This window comes from Protopterus annectens, chromosome 13.part0 (assembly GCF_019279795.1).
Source record: "Protopterus annectens isolate FY-2018-M chromosome 13.part0, PAN1.0, whole genome shotgun sequence".
Lineage (NCBI taxonomy): Eukaryota > Metazoa > Chordata > Ceratodontiformes > Protopteridae > Protopterus > Protopterus annectens.
The window spans coordinates 343,108,943-343,130,628 of record NC_056747.1 but is presented as its reverse complement, the minus strand read 5'-3'; the positions used below and the strand labels follow the sequence as shown (position 1 = coordinate 343,130,628).

At 42.8% G+C, this 21,686-nt stretch overlaps 1 protein-coding gene across 2 annotated transcripts in view; it reads left to right on the top strand.

Annotated features, from left to right (window-relative positions):
- AMOT (angiomotin) overlaps positions 1–21,686 on the top strand; it is a 1,515,905-nt gene that overhangs the window by 873,227 nt on the left and 620,992 nt on the right. For both annotated transcript variants that reach the window (XM_044053958.1, XM_044053957.1), the window contains one exon: positions 19,076–19,168. In XM_044053958.1, the coding sequence (XP_043909893.1) occupies positions 19,076–19,168 (93 nt within the window). The remainder of the gene's footprint in view (positions 1–19,075; positions 19,169–21,686) is intronic.

Below are 21,686 nucleotides of genomic sequence, written 5' to 3'. Positions count from 1 at the left end.
CCTCAACAAAAAGTTGAGATCCCTCATCAAATCCTCTAAAGCTAGCTATGAAAACAGAATTGCAGCAGATAGTAAAGACAACCACAAGGCTTTCTATAGATATGCAAAGAACCTCCACGGCAATACCCAGATTTGCTCTGAGCTACTGCACAATGGTACCTCCTATACCGTGCCAACAGATATTGCCAATATACTGACCAACAGATTCAGTGCCAGCTTTTACCCCTCCCCCACCCAAGGACCAATCACAATACCAATACATTGCCAGGCACCCAGTGTTACTGCTGGACAGGTTAAAACAGCAATGTCCAAGGCCAAGAATACAGCTTCTATGGGACCTGATAGTATCCCTGGCTGCGTTCTACATGAACTACAGAGTGAACTGGCACCTCACCTCTGTGCCCTGTTCAGTCACAGCCTTACCTCAGGCTTTGTCCCTACCAAATGGCGCACTAATCCTCTCCACAAAGGAGGAGTGACTACAGACCCTGGGAACTATTGCCTCATTAGCCTGCAGAGTCTGATATGCAAAGCTATGGAACACATCTTCATAGACCTAATAAACAAGGATATAGGGAATCTCCAAACTCTGGATCCCACACAATTTGGTTTTGTGAAGGGTAGATCATGCCTGCTCAACTTCTTTGAGTCAGTCACCAGAGCTGTGGATGAAGGCAGGGTGGTTTATACAGCCTATCTTGATCAGGCCAAGGCATTCAGGAGTCATAGAAAAACTCATTAAGCTAGGCATCAACCCCTATTATCACTAGGGAGACTGCAAACTGGCTTACAGGTAGAACCCCACAGTGTGAAAGTAGCTGACTCCAAGTCAGACTGCCGACTAGTCATGACTGGAGTCCCAAAGGGTTCGGTCCTGGGTCCTCTCCTGTTTGGTATCTACTTATCTGAAGTCCAGGCCAACATGAAGGGACTCTGGCTGACAAAGTTGACAGATGACTGCAAGTTAGGAGCTATTAACTCCCCAAATGATGTTGACATCGTACAGAATGGCCTCACTGAGACCAACGACTGGTGTCAGAACCATGGCCTTAAGCTAAATGCCAAAAAATGTCATCATCCCTTTTGAGAAAAACCTGGTTCCCATGAATTCACACACAGATGGTAGTCCACTGAACACAAAAGGCGTTATAAGAGATCTGGGAACACAGGTTGACAGCAGCTTCTCTTTTGATCACCACATTGCCACTGTGGTCAGAAAGTCCTTCTATGTGGCACATCTCATTACTAAGGGTTTTGCATCCAGGAAGAAAGAGGCCATTGTCTCCCTCTACTCTTCCCTCATTAGGCCAATCAAGTACAATGCCCCATTTGGCATGTACCTCACTAGACACCTGCATCAACTGGAGAGGCCACAAATGTACCTCACAAAGAGGATCCTAGGCCTTAAACACTTGTCCTATATGTTCAGACTAAAAAAACTCCCAACTATTCTCTGTCTCATATCGCCTACTTAGAGGCGATCTCTGCTTGACTTACAAAGCCATGTCTGATCCAGCCCCGTTAGAAATGCTACATCTAAAGAAATCCCAATTCCTCCGCACCACACGCTCCAGAGACCTCAACCTCATTACCACAATCAACAGAATGTACTGGAGGGACAGGTTCATAAGCCAGAGACTGCCCATGCTATGGAATAGAATTCCCATACATGTCAAGCGGAGCACCTCGCTGACCCTTTTCAAGAGAAATCTTGATGAATGGATGGGAAATAGAAAAGTCACCCTGGGGATAACTCTAGTGGCTCTACTCGACAGAGGCAGTGGGAACTAAGGTCAGGTGGCACGATGCCAGAGTAATCCTATGGGCTAGGCTTGTAAAGGCCTCAGGGTCATTAGCCTAGTACACACCTATGAACCTGTCCAGTGGGTGACATGGGTTTTTTCCCAGTTTGTCCAGGTTAAGGTATGCTGTGTGTACCTTGCACCATTTTGCTTTCATGCATTGCTTTGGTAGCTTTTTCAGAAAATCCACCAAGTTGAGGTAAGTATAACCTGCCTTTGAAAAAATCAAACTGCGATTGGTCCATTGTTTGGAGGTTCCCTATGTCCTGATTTATTCCATAAGTCTTTCCATGACTTTGTGTATGAAGTTGGTCAGACTTATAGGTCTTTAATTGCCTGAGTCCATGGAAGGTCTATCCTTATGCAGACTGCAGCCATTCTACATTCACTTGGTGTAAAACCTGTATGGAAGCTGAAATTGAACAGCGTTGTTAGGGTGTGACAAAATTGTGCTTCATGCTATTTAAAACACATGCAGGGATATTGTCAGGACCCATTGATGCAGCATATTTAGCTTTTGATAGCAGTTTTAGGACTTGGTCTTGTGTGATAGCTGGAAGCAAGCCAGTTTCATGTGTATCTTGGGAGACGGTCAGAGGGGAGAGAGGGGTAAAGTCGGAACAAAATGTATCGACCAGTAGGTTCATGTACAGGATATGTGTAATATCTGGTGTATAATCTCATTCCCATTTTTCTATCTGCTGTACTTTCTCATTTTCCCTGCTGTTCAATTGCTTGTCACTTTCTTTGTAGTCTGCAATTTTATGTACTGTGTCCAGCCTGGAACAAAACACCAAAATGATCAACTAATGAAAAAAGGCAACTGCAAGTCAAACCAACACAGCTTAATATATTTAGCGCCTTCATCCGCCAAATAGCTGGACTTCATCAGAATGTTACAAAAATCACAACAGTCAGCTTAAATACCCAGAAACCCCAACCTAATGAGTTAACACATATTAAACCAATTAATAAAAGACTGCTTAATGAATATCAATGTAAAAAAGTGTATATACGTAGAAAAACATATATATAAATGAATATATATATATATATATATATATATATTTATTTTATATCTGCGAAAACCCTAACAAGAAAATAACGTATACAAAACATTAATGAACATATATAAAAGATATACAATATATATATATATATATATATATATATATATATATATATATATATATATATATATATTCATTTATGTATATATGTTTTTCTATGTATGTACACTTTTACATTGATATTCATTAAGCAGCCTTTTATTAATTGGTTTAATATGTGTTAATTAACTCATTAGGTTGGGGTTTCTGGGTATTTAAGCTGACTGTTGTGATTTTTGTAACATTCTGATGAAGTCCAGCTATTTGGCCGGTGAAAGCGCTAAATATATTAAACTGTGTTGGTTTGACTTGCAGTTGCCTTTTTTCATTAGTACTGTGTCCAGCCTGAATTTATATTGTCTTCAGCAGCTTTACTTATTTGTTTACGTTATGTATTTGTTTTTTTTTTGTCTCTGGCTTTCACTGAATTAGGTACTTCTGTTTGGATTTTCAGTGTTACTAAATGTCGGCAAGTATTCTGGGTATAGAAAACGTGAGAGGCTTGTGACTTGGCAAGAACAAGCTGTTATGCTTTGCGCATTTGTGACAGAATTATTGGACAAAAATGCAGTTATGACTTTTTCCTGTTTTATATTTCTAACAGAAAGTTTCTTCCCTGAAGCATGGATTTGTAAAATGCCAATAAGTTTAACTGTAATTTATTTAGATTTTGAAAGAGTGACCCAAAGTATTCAGAAGTGGATACATTTGAAAATACATGCAGGAGGATTTTCACTGAAAAATGTTTAACTGTATTATCTTAAAAGTTTAGAAGAAGCATTTGCTAATGGATAAAAAATGCTGAGGAATGTGTGTCGTCTGACTCCAGTTTAAGCCCTTCATGTTGGATTACTGTGTACATAGTTTGGTGATGGTGTATAACAGAGCTATGCTCCCTGAAGTAACTCAACTTAAGAATTCTGTCTGTGGGCTACCTGATGATATGTAGGGGTGTCATCCCCAGTGATAAACTTTACTGATACTTTGACTGCCATTTCTCAGTGTAGCTCAAGAACTTGATCATTGTGTATGTGTGAACCAGGTCTGCTAGCTCAGAGGTAAATGCCCTCAAAGCTGCTCTTTTAAACCCTAAAGTGTAAACCTGTAAGAGGTATTTGTGTGAGTATCCAGTAGTATTGCTTGGTGACCTTTCCCTTGTAGTGCAGGAAACACCATGCAAGTATCTGCAGCTTTTCACTTCCTGCAGGCAAGAATCCTGGGACAAGTCCTCCAGTGTTCTGAAGCATGTTTAAACAGAGAATTGTGTGGAGAAGTTAAGTCCAGGTTGATGGCATCTTTGGTATCTATTTCTCTATTCTAATTGAAGTAAACCATCCCCAGTTCTCTGTTACCATTCTGTTCTGAAGAAGTTCTAATGGAAATATTGTGACATTTAACACTGAGTTATGTTTATATACTGTAATTGTAAACATTCTGATTTCCAAATTATAATTTTCTCTGATTCTGTCTCCCTCCCAGTATTCAATTTTTTTTCTCCAACAATGCTTTGGCTACAGTGTTTTAATTTTGAGCCCACACTGTGATTTCTTCCTGTTTGATACATTCTTCATGGACCATGAGCTGTACAAGTCTGACTTGCATTCTAAGGATGCCATACCCAGTTAGCCTTTTTCAGCTTAACATGTTGTGAGTAAGGTCTAGATTTATTGTGCGAGACGTTGACTGGTATGATCGAGAGGTACGGAAGCCTCATTGCTGCTGCTGCCAGGGATCACTCTGTCTTCACTCACTCTCTCTCTTTCTCTGTCTCATACACACAAAGTCTCTTCTGCTTTCATGCACACATTCACTCACAGTTGCAGACAGAAACGTACACATGCAGTCTTGCATTCATACATGCATTCACTCACACAAGATCGTTCTCACTCTCTCTCTATGTTCTTTGTGTTTCACTGTTGCAATCATTATATTTGGGTAATCTGCTGGCAGGTTGCCCTCAGTCGGCCTGATTGTTAAGTCTTGGGTCCTGCGTCGGATGCTGTCCCTTCCTCCATGACGTCAGGTCATCAGGAGTATAAAACATGCAGCCGAAGCAGAAGTAGTTTGCAAGTGCCGGTCGGCCGACTCCTGAAATTTTCATTTTCGAGTTTCAGAACCGAAGTCTTCAACTAAAAAGCTAAGTACCCCATTGGGGAAACTTTTTCTTGCTCTTTACCAATGTCAGTAAAAGTTAGTAATTGCATTACTTGTGGGAAGCAAATACCTCATAAGGATTTCCATTTATACTGTATTCCTTGCCTAGGCCCTGACCACGACATGCCTTGTTTTCGGTTTTGTGCTTTATTTAATCAGCGCACTATCCGTCGTTGGTACATTTTTGCTTCTAAATATTTTGGTTCTCGTTTTAATTATCCAGAAATGACGTCAGTTAGCCATCCGACTACCGGAATACCGAAAAAACGCAAAGAAAAAGACAGAGACAGGCTGTTGAGGTCCAAAGCTGCCAATGACGCTTCTCCTATGCCAGTCGCCAGTTCGCTGGTACTCAGTGAGACGCTTTCTCAGCCCCTGATATCCGCTACTTCTGATTCGCAGTCCTCTACTGAGACCCATTTGGAGTCAGGTATGCCGCGAGATGCTTCACCTATGGAACCCGCGGATGTCTCTACCTTGGATGGGTCTGGAGCCGCTGTGCAGGCACCGGCTTCTAAGGGTGTATTCAGGCCTACAGACTTGTATATTAAACCGACACCACCTTCAATATCAAGACCAAAATCTCGATCTATGTCTAAAAAACTGACGCCTAGGCCACATGTTCAGGCCGCTATGCTTAGAAAACAAATGATCAAAATGGCTGAAGGTTTAATTACTCTAATCAGGGTTAGTCAACCCCCCCCCCCTTTCCAAGAGGCCTAGGGCTGAACTTGACTATGAATCTTCTGAACAGGACTCTGTTTCTTCTGACTCTTCTAATGAACAGGATTTGTCCATTCCTACTTATGAGGACTGATGCAGAGGATTCCATTCATTCTGCGTCTCCCCCTGAGGATTTCTCTTTTGGGGAAACTTTACATACCTTAAGGGAGCATTTCCACTGGGGAAAGTCAGGATTTTTCTGAATCCAAAAAGAGGCTTAGCGATTTCCTTCTTCTTCCTCCTCAGCATAGGCCTTTGGCTATACCTCCTGTACTAGCCATTGTTGATGTGTTTTCAGAATCCAGTATGGCCCCTGATTCCCTGCCACTGGCCCCTTGTAAGCCAGACAGATACTAAAGGGTTCCTGAATCCCACAAATTCCTTTTCAAAAATCCTGTTGTGGACCCTGAAACCATTTCTCAGGGGCCCAAGGGCATTAAGGCTTCTACTGCTAAAAGTCCGACCCCTTCTGATAGAGACTCTAGGGTGCTGGATAGGTGGGGTAAAAAGGTTTATACTTCTGCAACTTTGGCAATCAGGGCTTTAAACTGTCAATTCCATATGCTAAAATATCAGCAGCATATAATGGGACTTCCTAAACAGAAAATGATGTTGATTTCTGACTGTGTGGAAAATAAGGTTTTACAGGGTTTATTACATTCAGCTGAACAAGTTGGAAAACATACTTTGCAATGTGGTTTTGATTCTTTGGAGGCCTCTTACAGGGCTGCTGTTACTGGGTCTGTGCTTAGAAGGCATGCTTGGCTTAAGGAGCAATCTCTGCCTGATCATGTTAAAGCAAAATTGTTGGATGCACCTTTGCAGCAGGACCATCTGTTTGGTAATAAGGCTGAAGAAGTTCTAAAAAAGATGGAAGATAAAGCTAAATCTATGCAAACTGTGAAAGATTTCTTACAGGTACAACACCTCCAAGATTTAGTAGGCACTGGCTTACTAAGAACTGGTCCTTTCCAGTTCCTTCCAGAGCCACTCAAGCCATACCCAGACATTCCAAAAGCACAAGGTTTCAGTCCCAAGGGAGTTTCAGAACTAAGCAATGAGGTGCCTCCACTTCCAAATCTGGAAACAGCAAGACACCTCCCTATGGTAAACAGTCTCAATGACTTTCCTTTAAAATTACCAACCACTTACCTCTTAGCCGCCCCTTTGGGGGGAAAACTGGCTCTTCATGCAAACAGCTGGCAACTTATAACCCAGGACAAATGGATTTTAAATATAGTGCCCCAGGGATACAGATTTCATTTCCACACGTTGCCAACTCCAAACGGATGGCCAGACCTGCCCCCAAACCAGTGGGCAGAGGCTCAGAAACAAGTGCTTTCCCTCCTAAACATGGGAGCAATTCAGCTAGTACCAGAAGAGGAAAAGGGACAAGGTTTCTATTCCAGCCTTTTCCTGGTACCCAGAAAAGACAAGTCATGGTGTCCAATTTTGGGCCTGTCTATTCTAAACCCCTTTCTGGACATTCCAAAATTCGAGATGCTGACTCTTTACCAGTTACTTCCTATGCTAGGCAAAGTTGCCTGGTTGGTAACTCTAGATTTAAAAGAGGCTTACCTGCATATCCCAATCAGGGAATCTTGCAGAAGATACCTCTGCTTCAAAACAGGCTACTTGCATTATCAGTTCTCTGCACTGCCCTTTGGCTTATCTACTGCGCCCAGGGTATTTACAAAGTGCCTGGCTCCAGTAGTTGCATTTTGCAGGCAAAGAAATATTCAAATATATCCATATCTGGACGATTGTCTAATTCAGGCAGAAAACAAGGCCATTCTTCTAAAACATCTGGCATTTGTAAAAAGGGTTCTAACTTGTCTAGAGTATACCCTAAATGAAAAGAAATCACAACTGGTACCCCCTCAAAAAATTACATTCCTGTATGCAAGCTTGAATACAACTGCCCAGATGGCTTTCCGTACGCCAGAAAAGCAAATTCATTTGGTGACTTACTTCAAACAGGTGGCCACAAAAACCCTGCTATCTGCAAGACAAATACTGCAAGCATTGGGGTTCATGGCCTCCTGCATTCTTCTAATTCCATATGCAAGACTGCATATGAGGAAACTTCAGTGGTACTTAAAAAGTTTATGGAGTCAACATTGTCACAACCTGGAAACAATGATTCCTGTCATACCTTGCCTGCAACTAGAGTTCCTATGGCAGGCAGAGGCCTGCCACCAAAACAAGGGACTGCCATTCACACCACCCACTGCTGCACAAACCCTAACTACAGACTCATCAGACTATGCATGGGTGGGGGGGTGGGGTGGGGGGCTCATCTGGCAGGGAAGTGCATTCAGGGCAAACGGAGCCCAAATCAAATGCATCTTCATACCATTCAAAAAGTAATGCTAGCTGTACAGAATGCACTGACAGCCTTCAAGGGCTGCCTTCATACAGGACAACTAGTGGTAAAGACAGACAGCACCACAGTTATGTAGTACATAAGCAGGGGGATACACATTCCTATCCCCTCTGCAGACTAGCCATGGCACTGTGGAACACGGCCTTGAGCTATCAAGTACAACTACAAGCTCCTTTCCTGCCAGAAAAGCTGAATATTTTGGCAGACAAACTAAGCAGAAATCTCATGGACCCACACGAATGGAAACTGGAACCACGGATTTTCAACATGTTGACATGCAAATGAGGGAGCCCAGACATAGATCTTTTTGCCTCACCCCAGAACTACCAGTTGGACAAATTTTGCACAGGAAATCCTCACAAAAAAGCCTGGAAAGTGGATGCTCTGTCCTTCAGCTGGGAAAACCTATCAATCTATGCCTTTCCCCCTCTGACTCTGCTCTCCAAAGTTCTAATAAAAGTCAAACAGGACAAACCAAAAATTATTTTGATTGCTCCAGACTGGCCTCACCAACACTGGTACCCACTCCTACGCAGTCTGCCACATATTTCTCCATGGCACCTGCCTCAGACACCTTCCTTACTGATTCAAGAGAACAAACAAATTCTGCACCCTCAGCTCCAAACATTGAGTCTTGCAGCATGGCTAATCACTTAAATTCCCCCTTAGCATCCCTCAACAAACCTGTGATGGATGTAATTTTGGAGGCGAGAAGACCTAGTACTAGAAAATCTTATGCTGGTAAATGGAAAAGATTCTTTGCCTGGAATCATTCTCAAGGGATGAGCACAGCAGTACCCAATTTACCTCAGATTTTGCAATACTTAACTGTGATGCTTCATAAGGGCCTGTCTTTTTCTTCTATAAAAATCCACGCCTCAGCCATTTCAGCTCATTACAACACAGATATCCCCCCCCCCTTCTCTCATCCTCTGCTAAAGCAGTATCTCAGAGGGGCCAAAAACTTGAGGCCAACCAGGAGAGCTCCAACCCTTGCCTGGGACCTTAACTTTATATTGGAAAAACTCACTCTCCCTCGTTTCGAGCCAGCTGCTACTGCAGACGTAAAATTTCTTGCCTGGAAAACAGCCTTCCTTTTAGCAATCACTTCGGCTAGAAGGATTTCTGAATTACAGGCCCTTATGGCAGTGGAGCCTTTCATCATCTTTCATGCGGACAGGGTGTCACTCAGGACCAAGCCATCCTTCATGCCCAAGGTGGTATCCAGTGTGGCTCTTAATCAGTCCATTCATTTGCCAACTTTCTTTCCCAGTCCACAGAAAAAAAGGGGAGCGGATTCTGCATTCATTGGATGTACACAGACAACTTAGATTTTACTTGGACAGGACTAAATCTCAAAGAAAATCTGAACAACTGCTGGTAGCATTTGCTGCAGGGGCAGAGGGAAAGGCCATTGCAAAGTGAACCATTTCCAAATGTATTCATTTCTGCTATAAGCAGTATGGAAAACCTATCCCCCAGGTGATCAGATCCCACTCCACCAGGACTGCATCTACTTCTGCAGCCTTTCTCAAAGGTGTTCCTACCAGGGATATTCTAGAAGCTGCTACTTGGAGTTCAGTTCATACTTTCACCAAGCACTATCATTTACCAATCTTCTCTAAATCCAGAGCTGGCTTTGCCACTGCTGTTTTGCAGGGCCTTATAGCCGGTCCTAATGCTGTATAAATCCATCCTCCCAACCATAGCTTTGGGAATCTACCCAAATGTAATGACTGCAACACTGAAACACGAAGAACGTAGTACAGTTGTGTACACTTACCATAAATGTAGATGTTCGAGTGTATTCATCGTTGCAGTCCTGGTTACCCTCCCTCCAGCCCCCTTTTTTTTATCTTACTATGCCTCTCCTTTCTTTTACTACACTTAAAAGCCTTTTTGGCGTATTTGCTTTTGTTTGGAGGTATATTGTTGTGTTTTAAATTATTTATATATTTTGCTCCCCATTTGGGGGGCACCTGACATCTGGGGCAAGAAAAACTGATGTAATGGCGTCGGCTGCATGTTTTATATCCCTGAAAACCTGACGTCATGGAAGAAGGGACATCATCCAACGCAGGACCCAAGACTTTGTTAATCAGGCCGACTGAGGGCAACCTGCCAGCAAATTACCCAAATGTAATGACTGCAACAGTGAGTACACTCGAACATCTACATTTATGCTAAATATGCAGAACTGTACTATCTCTCTCTCACATAGGTTCCTGACCAAGAGACTCCCCATACTGTGGAATAGACTGCCCATACATGTCAAGCAGAGCGCCTCATTGGCCCTCTTCAGAAGGAACCTTGATGATTGGATAGGAGCTAGGAAGTTCACCCCGGGGATCATGTCAGTCACCCTGCTAGACAGGGGCCCAGAGAAGTAAATATTGTGGGAAGAAATTTCCAGGGAATTGTTATGGCTAGGCTTGCATAGGCCTTAGGGCCGATAGCCTAGTACCAACCTATGAACACACAGTCTCTTTTGCCTTCATGCACTCATTCACACACACACACACACACACACACACACACACACACACACACACACACACACACACACACACACACACACACACATTTTTTTTGTTTTCCTTGACTTTTATTTTGCACTCGCTAAACAGCAAAAGCACTGATTGGCAAGTGTAAAATAAAGGCTCGAATGATTTCACTGTTCTCTCTCTCTCTCAAACATAAACACACACACACACACACACACACACACACACACACACACACACACACACATGTGCACACACATGCGTACGTGCTCACGTACACGCGCTCGAGCACACACGCATTCTGCTTTCATGCGCACATTCACTCACATACACAGACAGACACATAAACAACACTCATACACATACATACATATATTCACTTTTTCATTTCACTCTTTGCCTGGCAGTCCGATACCAAAGGATCCACAGCCTGGTGGTTGGGTACCACTGCTTTATAGCCAGACTTGCTGTGCAGCTGTTTCAAAACAGCAGGGTATCAGATTAACATTGCACTACCACATTTGGTTGCATTTGACTGATTTTGCCAGCGATACAGAGGCAGTCACTGTGAATGCCTGTTTTTATGAGTCTTTACCCTTTGGTTCATCTGTGAAGTCAGAACTGGAGAAGCAGGAACAAGAAGATGAGATTCTTTGAGGCTGTTGGATTCAAATTTGAAACTGTGCAGCACTGATTTTCTAGAATGCATTAGAGCCTGTGTCAGCTTTGTTTTAGGCCCATGCTGCAGTACAGTAAGGTAACAGAAATTGTGGAGGGATTTAGGCCACTCCAACTTCCTGAATGAACTCTAACCTAAAGACAGTATGAGTTGGTACAGTAACCATTTATACCATAGTTCATGTAACAGTCACTAGATGCCATGGCTCCTGTTTTGGAGAACAGAATAATCCCTTAGATCTTGTCTCGTCTGTTCCACTGTACAGACATTGGGGGTTGTCAGTCCATCTACTTATGGATACTCATGAAGCTACATGAATCCGTTCTACACATCTATATTTGCATCGTCTTCCCTTAAAGAATGATGCATGCTGCCAGCACAGTATGAGAAGTGTTGAACCTTCTTCAGAAGTGAGCCAAACATTCCTCTATTGAATGCCTTTATCATTGCTTCAGTATGATTTATTTCTTGGTCGCATTATTAGACACTAAGTAAACATCATTCTGATGGTAAAAAAAAAGAAAGAAAGAAATGAGCAATACAGCGGGGCCTACCAGATCAGAAAAGTTTTTTTTCAGTTTCAAAGACAACTACAAGCCAGGACATTTTCTGGAGCAGCTGCATCAGTTGATTTCATAGGAATCCTTTTCTATGGTGATGGGGCAATTTGTCCTTCCCTGTTACTCTGAAGGACAGTAGATGTGCTCTTTTGAACGTTCAAGATGCCTACCTACACACCAAAATCACCAAGGAGTCCAAGACTAGACTTTTGGGTAGGAGGCAGTCCTTACTATTTCAAGACCTCAGGGTGTTCCCTAATTGTATGTCCGTGATTGAAGTGAACTAGAAACTGCAGAGAGTCAACGTGATGTCCTTCAAGAATGCAACTGCAGTCATAACATGTGGGTTGTCCTGCCTCAGGCAGCCCTCGGTCGGCCGGATTCCAAAGTCTGGGTCCGACATCGGCTGATGTCGCATTTCTCTCCGACGTCAGAGCGGCTGGAGTATATAAGCATCAGCCGACGCCATTTTCTTCAGTCTTTCTTGCCGTGCGGTGCCCGAAGCAGAAGCAGTTCGCAAGTGCCGGTCGGTCAGCTCCTGTATTCTACGATACCAAAGTCATCAAAGAAAGCTAAGTACCCCGCTGGGGACCTTTTCTTGCCTCAGCCGATGTCAGAAATTACTGAAAAAGTTAACAATTGTCTTTTTTGTGGTAAACAAATACCTCATAAGGATTTCCATTCTTACTGCCTCCCTTGCCTGGGCCCAGACCACGACGTCTCGGCCTGTGTAGCCTGTGCTCGCTTCAACAAGCGTACTCTCAGGCGCCGGGCGGAGTTCGCTGAAGACTTTTTCGGCGATAAATTTGCTTACACCATGCCGTCGGATCTTCCGACATCGCAAACTCCCAAAAAGCGAAAAGACCGGGACCGACATCCTCGGCCCATGTCTACCACTGACTCCACGCCAAAACCTAGTGCGAGTGCTCCGGTTCCCTCTGAGACGGTCTCTCCACCGCTCCGAACCGAAGACACTGCATTACCGACCATTACTCTGACGCCAGTTATAGATTTTCCTCCGGATACCGAAACCGAGGAAATGCCCAAGACCATTGCTGTAGACAAGGTCACTCCTGCACGTGGAGCTGCCAGGCCTCCTATGACCATGTCTATTAAGGCCTACACTAGGGCTAAGGCAGCCAGCAAAACAAAGCATATTACTTCTAAATCCTTACCTCAGCCGACTCCGGAGACACAAATTATGTCCATGGCTGCTGATTTAATTTCCATGATTAGAGGTTCACAGACCCATTCTGAGAGAGCATCCCAGCCTCCTCCTGATAAAAGGCCCCGGGTTGAACCCTCTGACCCTACTCCTTCAGATGAAGAGGGCTCTGTCCACTCTGATAGCCAGGAAGAGCTCTTCCAGACCTATGAGGACTCGGATGCAGAAGATTCCATACCTTCGGCCTCCCCTCCTGAGGATATTTCTTTTGGGGAAGTTCTGCACACCATGAGGGAACATTTCAAGTGGCAGGGCCAGGAATATTCTGATTCCAGGAAACGCCTTAGGACTTTCCTTAAGAAGCCTCAGCACAGGCCCTTAGCTATTCCTCCTGTACTTGATGTTCTGGATGATTTGTATTCTGATTCTAGTGCTACCCCTGATTCTCTCCCTCCTGCCCCAGCCAAGCCAGACAGGTATTACAGGGTCCCAGAAACTCATTCCCATTTATTCAGGGCCCATACTGTTGATTTGGAAACTATTTCACAGGGGCCTAAAGGAGTTTCAGCCTCCACCTCAAAAAATCCTTTGCCCTCCAACAGGGAAGCAAGGTCATTAGAGAGATGGGGTAAAAAGGTTTACACATCCACTACCTTATCTATGAGAGCTTTAAATTGCCTTTTTCATATGTTCCAATATCAGGATTATCTCTTAGAAGATTTACAAAAAACATTAGCTTCTCCTGATCCTTTAGACAGGAAAACTTTGCAGGAAGCTGTACATAACACTCAGCAAGTAAGCAATCACTTCCTGCAGTGTGGATATGATGCACTGGAAGCTTCATGTAGGGCAGCTATGACAGGGGCAGTGATGCGTAGACATGCTTGGTTAAAAGATCAACCACTACCAGATCATGTAAAAGCAAAACTTCTGGATGCACCTTTGGAAAAGAACAAGCTTTTTGGTGCAAATGCTAAGGATGTGTTAAAGACCATCGAAGAAAAAGCAAAATCAGTTCAAACTGTAAAGGATTTCCTCCAGGTTCAACCCCCCAGATTCAGTAGGAATTGGCCTTCAAAAAACTGGTCCTTTCCTAATCCAGAAAAGTTTCAAAGGGGTAAGAACAGACGTGGCCGAGGAAGAGGCCAGTACAGAGGCCCTTACAGGGGACGTCAATGGCAGCCAGGAAACCAAAGAGGTGACGCAGGGGTTTCTCCTGCCCAACAACCACAATCTCAATGACTTTCCTCTACTACCGCCTACCAGGGAACAACTAGAAGCTCCCTTGGGCGGGAAATTATCTCTGTTTGCAGAAAACTGGCACAGACTGACAAAGGACAAATGGATTTTGGACATTATAGACCGAGGGTACAGGTTTCATTTTCATACCTTACCAAGAAAACAAGGCATGCCAAATCTACCACAACATCAAAGGGCAGAGGCTATCAAGCAAATCTCTCTGCTAAATCAAATGAAAGCAATAGAAAGAGTTCCACAACAAGAACAAGAACAGGGGTTTTACTCAAGACTGTTCCTTGTTCCAAGAAAAGAAACTCAATGGAGACCAATACTGGACTTGTCCGCATTAAACACCTTTCTCATTGTACCAAAGTTCAAAATGCTGACTCTACAGCAACTCCTTCCCATGCTGGGCAAGGAGTCGTGGCTGATTACTCTGGACCTCAAGGAGGCATACCTGCATGTCCCTATCAGACACAGCTGCAGAAGATACCTCAGATTTCTTGCAGGGCCAGAGCATTATCAATTCTCAGCATTGCCATTTGGCTTATCTACTACGCCCAGAGTGTTTACAAAATGCCTGGCTTCAGTAATTGCTCATTGCAGGCTAAAGGGTATACAAATTTACCTGTACCTGGACGGCTGCCTCATACAAGCGGACGACAAATTGATGTTGACAAAAAATCTGGAATATGTCATACGATTACTTCAAACTCTGGGATACACAGTCAACGTCCAAAAGTCAAGACTGCAGCCATCCCAGCAAATAATCTTCTTAGGAGCCAAACTAGACACAGCCTCTCAAATGGCTTACCTGACAGAAGACAAGCAAGAGAAGTTAACTCAATACTTCAAAGGTTTAGCAAAACTCACCCAGATGACTGCAAGGAGATTCCTACAGGCCCTGGGTTACATGGCATCCTGCATTCTACTGGTTCCATTAGCAAAACTACACATGAGAAAGCTTCAATGGTACCTAAAAAGCGTTTGGTCTCAGCACAGCAACAACTTGGAGACAATCATACCACTCATTCCATGCTTACAAAAGGAATTCCTATGGTGGGCCTCGGTGAGCCAGGAAAACACAGGTATGTCATTCAAAAAACCACAGATAACACAGACCATGACTACAGACGCCTCAGACCTCAGATGGGGGGTGCACATGGAAGGCAGGTGTATACAAGGACAATGGTCTCCAAAGGAAACACATCTGCATATAAATCAAAAGGAAATGCTGGCAGTAATGCATGCTATCGAGGCTTTTCAAAACCAACTCCAGCAAGGTCACTTAATGATACGGACAGACAACACCACTGTGATGTGGTACATAAACAAGCAGGGTGGCACCCACTCTTACTCCCTTTGCAGACTGACAATGCAGCTTTGGGAGAAATCACTGAGTCTAAACATCCAGTTACAATCACAGTTTGTTCCAGGAAAAGACAATGTGTTGGCGGACAGCCTAAGCAGGAATTTCACAGATCCACACGAGTGGAGGTTACATCCGAAGGCTTTCAGACAACTCACTTCGACATGGGGCAAGCCAGAAGTGGACCTATTTGCCTCTCACCTCAATCATCTCCTTCCAAAATTTTGCACAAGGACATACCATCTAAAGGCTTGGAAAATAGATGCTCTTTCATTCAACTGGAACTCCCTAGCAATCTATGCATTCCCACCTCTGTCACTGATGACCTCAGTATTACTAAAGATCAAAGCAGAGAAGCCCAAGGGAATCATAATAGCTCCGGATTGGCCAAGACAACACTGGTACCCACTACTACGGAGCATATGTCACACCAGGAGGTGGGCCCTCCCTCAGTGGCCTCTACTTTTGACTCAACACAATTTCGAAACACTGCATCCAAACCTTCAGACACTGCAGCTAACAGCCTGGGAGATCCCATAAATGACTTCAACTTATCTCTCTCCAAGGAAGTTCAGCGGATACTAACAGAGGCTTGAAGACCGTCCACCAGAAAGGTCTACTTAGCAAAGTGGAAAAGATTCAGCAATTGGAATACCAGCAAAGGGCATGATGCATCATTACTGAACATCCCACTTATCTTGGAATATTTGGCAGATATGTTACAGAGTGGCCTCTCATATTCTTCAATAAAGATACATGCATCTGCTATTTCAGCTAGATACAACACTGATCCTCCTGTTTTTTCTCACCCCTTACTAAGACAATTCCTCAGGGGAATAAAGAACATTAAGCCACCAAGAAAGGCCCCAGTGCCAGCCTGGGACCTCAATTTTGTCTTAGAAAAACTGACTCTACCTCCTTTTGAGCCAGCAGCTTCAGTTGAATTGCAATTTCTCTCATGGAAAACAGCCTTCCTGTTGGCAATTACCTCAGCAAGAAGGGTTTCGGAACTACAGGCCCTAATGGCAATACCACCCTTTATTATTTTCCACAGAGACAGGGTTTCATTAAGGACCAACCCTACCTTTATGCCAAAGGTGGTATCTAGGGTTTCTCTAAATCAAGCCATTCATCTGCCTGCTTTCTTCCCCAATCCTGAGAATAGGGGGGAAAGGCTTTTGCATACCTTGGACATTCATAGACAACTTCGATACTACCTGGACAGAACCAAAGCCAGTAGGAAGTCTGAACAGCTTTTTGTAGCTTACGCCCCTGCAGTCCAAGGAAAAGCTATTTCAAAACAGACTATTTCTAAATGGATTGGACATTGCATCAGATTCTGTTATTCCTATCATGGAAAGACTGTTCCAGCCTATGTCAGACCACATTCCACCAGAGCTACAGCCACCTCTACAGCATTTTTAAGAGGGGTGCCTACAAAGGACATTCTAGAAGCTGCTACATGGAGCTCCGTGCATACATTCTCAAAACACTACAATCTCCCCCTATATTCCAGATCCAGAGCAGGCTTTGCTTCAGCAGTCCTGCAGGGTTTGTTTGCCTCACCATCTCTTTCCTAGAGCATACCTCCTCCCCCAGCTAAGCTATGGTATTCTACCCACATGTTATGACTGCAGTTGCATTCTTGAAGGACATAGTACAGTTTTGTACCTACCATAAATGTAGATGTCCGATAGACATGCAACTGCAGTCGGGTTTTCCCTCCCTCCATACCCCTCTATGCTTAGGGTCCATTCATATCCCCCTCACTCTTAGCTGGGGATATCTGTTATGGTGTATTTGTTTTATTGCTCATGTATTTGTTTGGAATCCTGTTTTTGTCTTCCAATTTGATTACAGCCTTCCTTAGAGGGCACCTGGCATCTGGGGCAAGAAACACTGAAGAAAATGGTGTCGGCTGATGCTTATATACTCCAGCCGCTCTGACGTCGGAGAGAAATGCGACATCAGCCGACGTCTGACCCAGACTTTGGAATCCGGCCGACCGAGGGCTGCCTGAGGCAGGACAACCCACATGTTATGACTGCAGTTGCATGTCTATCGGACATCTACATTTATGGTAGGTACAAAACTGTACTTTTCCCTACATGGGTGGCATGCTTTTAGCTGCTCCAGCATTGAATAGTTTAATCACAACCAGGATTCTTTTTCCAGTAGTTCCAGTCCTTGGGTATTTTTGGTATTACAGTAAACACTGAGAGATCCCAGGTGGCATTTACACACAGGTGCTCACATTCACCTTCAGCAGAAGTTGAGTTAAGTTTAAAGACCAACTTTGAACTGATAGGCTGGACATTGAAAAGAATGTATAGGTTATTAGCCTGTGCTGTTTAGCTTTGAGATTCTACACAAACTGAGATGCTCTAAAGAAATGCTGGCTGAAGTTTTCTACAGCAGAAGGATCTTGGCCCTCAAAATATGTCTGCGTTTTGCTGGTTGCCTAGCCTGTCGGGCCTCACCACTAATCCAAAATGCCAGATTCTGATTAGTTGAATTTCTATAATCCTGTTCAAAAGTATAGCAATGAAAGTAAAATAATTAGACTGCATGTTTGGCAAAATCATATGAATTTTTTGATGAGGCCCTAGGTGTGCGCGTATTAACTTCATATTGTATTATTTGCTAATGCATTGAATTGCTTACTTTTCTGTAGAAGACAGCTGAAGCATACTAAGTTACCATGGAAGTTTCACTGTCAGGGAAGGGTAAAAGGCAGAAATATTAAAGGGGTCTGGAGGCGAACTTCACACTAGACTGCTGTAGGAGACTGAGCATTGCTAACAAGGCTTTCAGTGAAATTTAGCAAGGTGGGACAACAACATTTCTTACATGCCCAAGAACAGATTATGGCCATGTCCATTTTGGTGTATAATTGGCAAGGCTGTGATCTTCCTCAGGTCCATTATTCATTCAAAATTGAATTCGTAATTTATACTCTTTGCGAAAGGTTGCAAGCAATGTGTTCATTTTAGTAAATGTTTTGTGACACTGCATGTTAATTCTGTATTACTGCTATTACGGAACTTATTTATAAATGTATGAAAACAGTGATGTCTGTGAGCATTATTACATTTTGAGGCTAACATTTTGATGCATTTAGTGCTGCTTTTTCCATTGAGTTGAATTGGCTGTGTTTTTGCACCTTTGTATACTGTGCTGAAGTTTAGCTCTGATGAGAAAAGGACTTGGTGCTGGAATGTGATAGGAAATGGCTGTGTCATTCAGAAGTACTAGCAGAACCGTGGAAAGGTCTGCTAAAGACCTGCGTTTTTTTTTTTTTATAAGAAAAGGTTTTGTTACGAAAAGTAGATATTTGAGACATGTTAGAAATTGACCTTTTGTTTTATGTTTCTTTAAACTGTAGAACGCATGGAGAGTGCTAACAAACAGCTTGCAGCAAAAGAGTTTGAGGGCTCTGAAGAAACCAGGAAAACCATTTCTCAGCTTTTAGCCCAGAGTGAGTATTGCATTTTTGTAACTGCCCTTTATATTTTGCATGGTGTGCTATTTAAAGTTATGGTTTATCTTTCTATTGTTCTGTTTTGTCTCCTTTATGCTTCTGACATTTCATTATGCTTTCTTAGGGTCTTGACACCCCTGCTGTGTCACCTTTCCCTACTAGAATGACTGCAGTATCAGGTCTGTTTCCCTCATTCAGGATGCATTTTTATGACTTCTCAGTAGTTTATTCACTGTACTCTGAAATGTAAAAATCCATGCTCATTGCCTGTCTTCATGCTCCTGTCTCATTGTTCTCTGCCTTCTTTCTTACTTCCCTGCTGTACCTTCTGGACTTTCTGTAAATTGGCAGTCTGCAGCAGTTCTTCCCAGTTTTTTTTATATTTACCTTACCTGCAGCTTAGTGTTATTTTATGAGCATTTTTTCCTCTATTTTGTCCTTAACCAAAAAAAAAAAAAAAAAAAAAAAAAACTGCTGTTCTGAATATGGAAATGCACTTTCTCTGCATGCCTTTCAGAACCAACAACTTCTTTAAACAGTTAAATGAATAAAGGATAAACTGTCTAGGTAAAAAGTAAATAAACCAGTGCAGGAGTTGGAAGGCTGGACTTTTTGTGAATCTATTCTAAAAATGTGCTTTTAATAATTCAGTTTCAGGTGTTACAGAAAAATGTTCTTAGAGCTTCTAAGTCTGGTAGAGAAATCCTGCAGAACATTAGTGATTTAGAGGCCAGGATTTGTGAACTTTGCTAGTCGTAGCATACTGTCCTATGGAAGCAATTTACTTGTTCTTCACAGCATCATTTTATTTCTTGTCAGATGGTTCATATTTTTCTTTTTAAATTGAACTTTGATTGCTTCCCATCAGTGTTCCCATTTAGATGAGTAAGTAGCACATCTGAAGTATACAAAACTGCATCACTGCAGACAACCCCCATTTGTCCAATAAGTGGTGGATCTTAAATAGTTAAAAAGCTGTGATATTGACTTAAAGTACACTTGATGGGATACTTGTGTTTTGGAGAACTTTTGTAATCACCAAAACTGAATACTTGCTCTTTGGTTGTGAAGAACACTTGTAGCATGAGGCTTTCAAACTTTAACTTGGTATTCAGGAGATAAGCATAGAGTCTGGAATGCCCACATGTACACATTTATCTATGGTGCATGCAGTTGTGTTGCTGTATCTAATCTCATATCCGTATCAAGCTGTGAGAGTGTAAGAGTACAGAGTAGTGCATTCTAGCAGTTTGCATACCAAAAGATGAAGGCTATTTTTTAGATTTAATTCTCATCTGGTTGTAAACTTTCCCACAAGGTACAGTTGCCTCAGGTTTGATTAAATAAAGTCAAGATGGTTAGTCCTCTACATGGGGAACTTGGGGTGGTTTTGTCCCACAGGAGAAATGAGAGATGGTGTTTTTACGTTTTGGCCAAAAGGAATGTTGCACCTTTTGAAGTGAGGGTCTGTAGATTCTGAAATTTCGAAAATCCCTATATGTTACTTTTGATGTCTTTTGCAGGGAGCAGCTGTTTAGGTATTCTCTTTTAACATTCTCACCTCTGTGCATTTCAGATGTTTTGTCATCCCTCTGCATGAGGCATCCCTGCCTGGGCCTGGGCCTGGGCCTGACATGTAGTGACATCACAATCTTGTCTAGGAGGTTGCTCAAGCCCTGCAATTTTCATGTTTTCTGTTGCACTTCCATTTCAGATGTTAATTGTAATAGTTGTCACAGAAAAAGATTCATGTGTTTGATGTCTGAAGCACCAAAACTTTCTAAATATTTCTGCCGAGATATGAATATATCAATTGACTGTGTGTAGTGGACCATTGGGCTCAGTCCTTTTGAAGGAACCAAAAAGGAAAAAAAAAAGTCTGCATGATTTTGGCAGCGTAGGTGAGGACACAGTATGCAGACATGCAGACCTGAACTTTGTTATATCACTTGAACCTTTTGGCAGGCATGATCATTGTTGATTAATAGAGCTGAAGATGCAGTTGCATTAGTTGTTCCACAAGACTGTGAGGTGTCAGCAACTACTAAGTCATCATGATCTCACAAACCTTCTTTCGATGTGAGACCATTGACCTTAGACTCTATAATGGTTCATCATTCCCAGCAGTCTTATTATAGGCCTTCTGTTCAAGTAGCAGAACTAGTCTGATGGTGGATGGTTTCCTACCATGTTCGGTAGCTCACATGATCTTTTCCTTTGATCAAGTGAAGTGTACCGTTGGGAGCATGACCTTCAGGTAAACCAGCAGAATTATAGTGATATTCTTCATAAGAATCATAGCTGCAGTATAATTCTTTATTCATAGGAATTAACTGCATGTGGTTGTTCACCTTCTGGTCTCACTTCCATAGCTTCTGGACATGGCCTGGATATAGCTTGTTATCCCTTAGCCTGAGGCATCACATGGGGAGTCAGCCCAGGCCACTTTCATTTCTTGTTGTCCATAAAAAGCAGTCAGTCACAATGCACCTGTCATTCTCTTCCAAGGTGACTT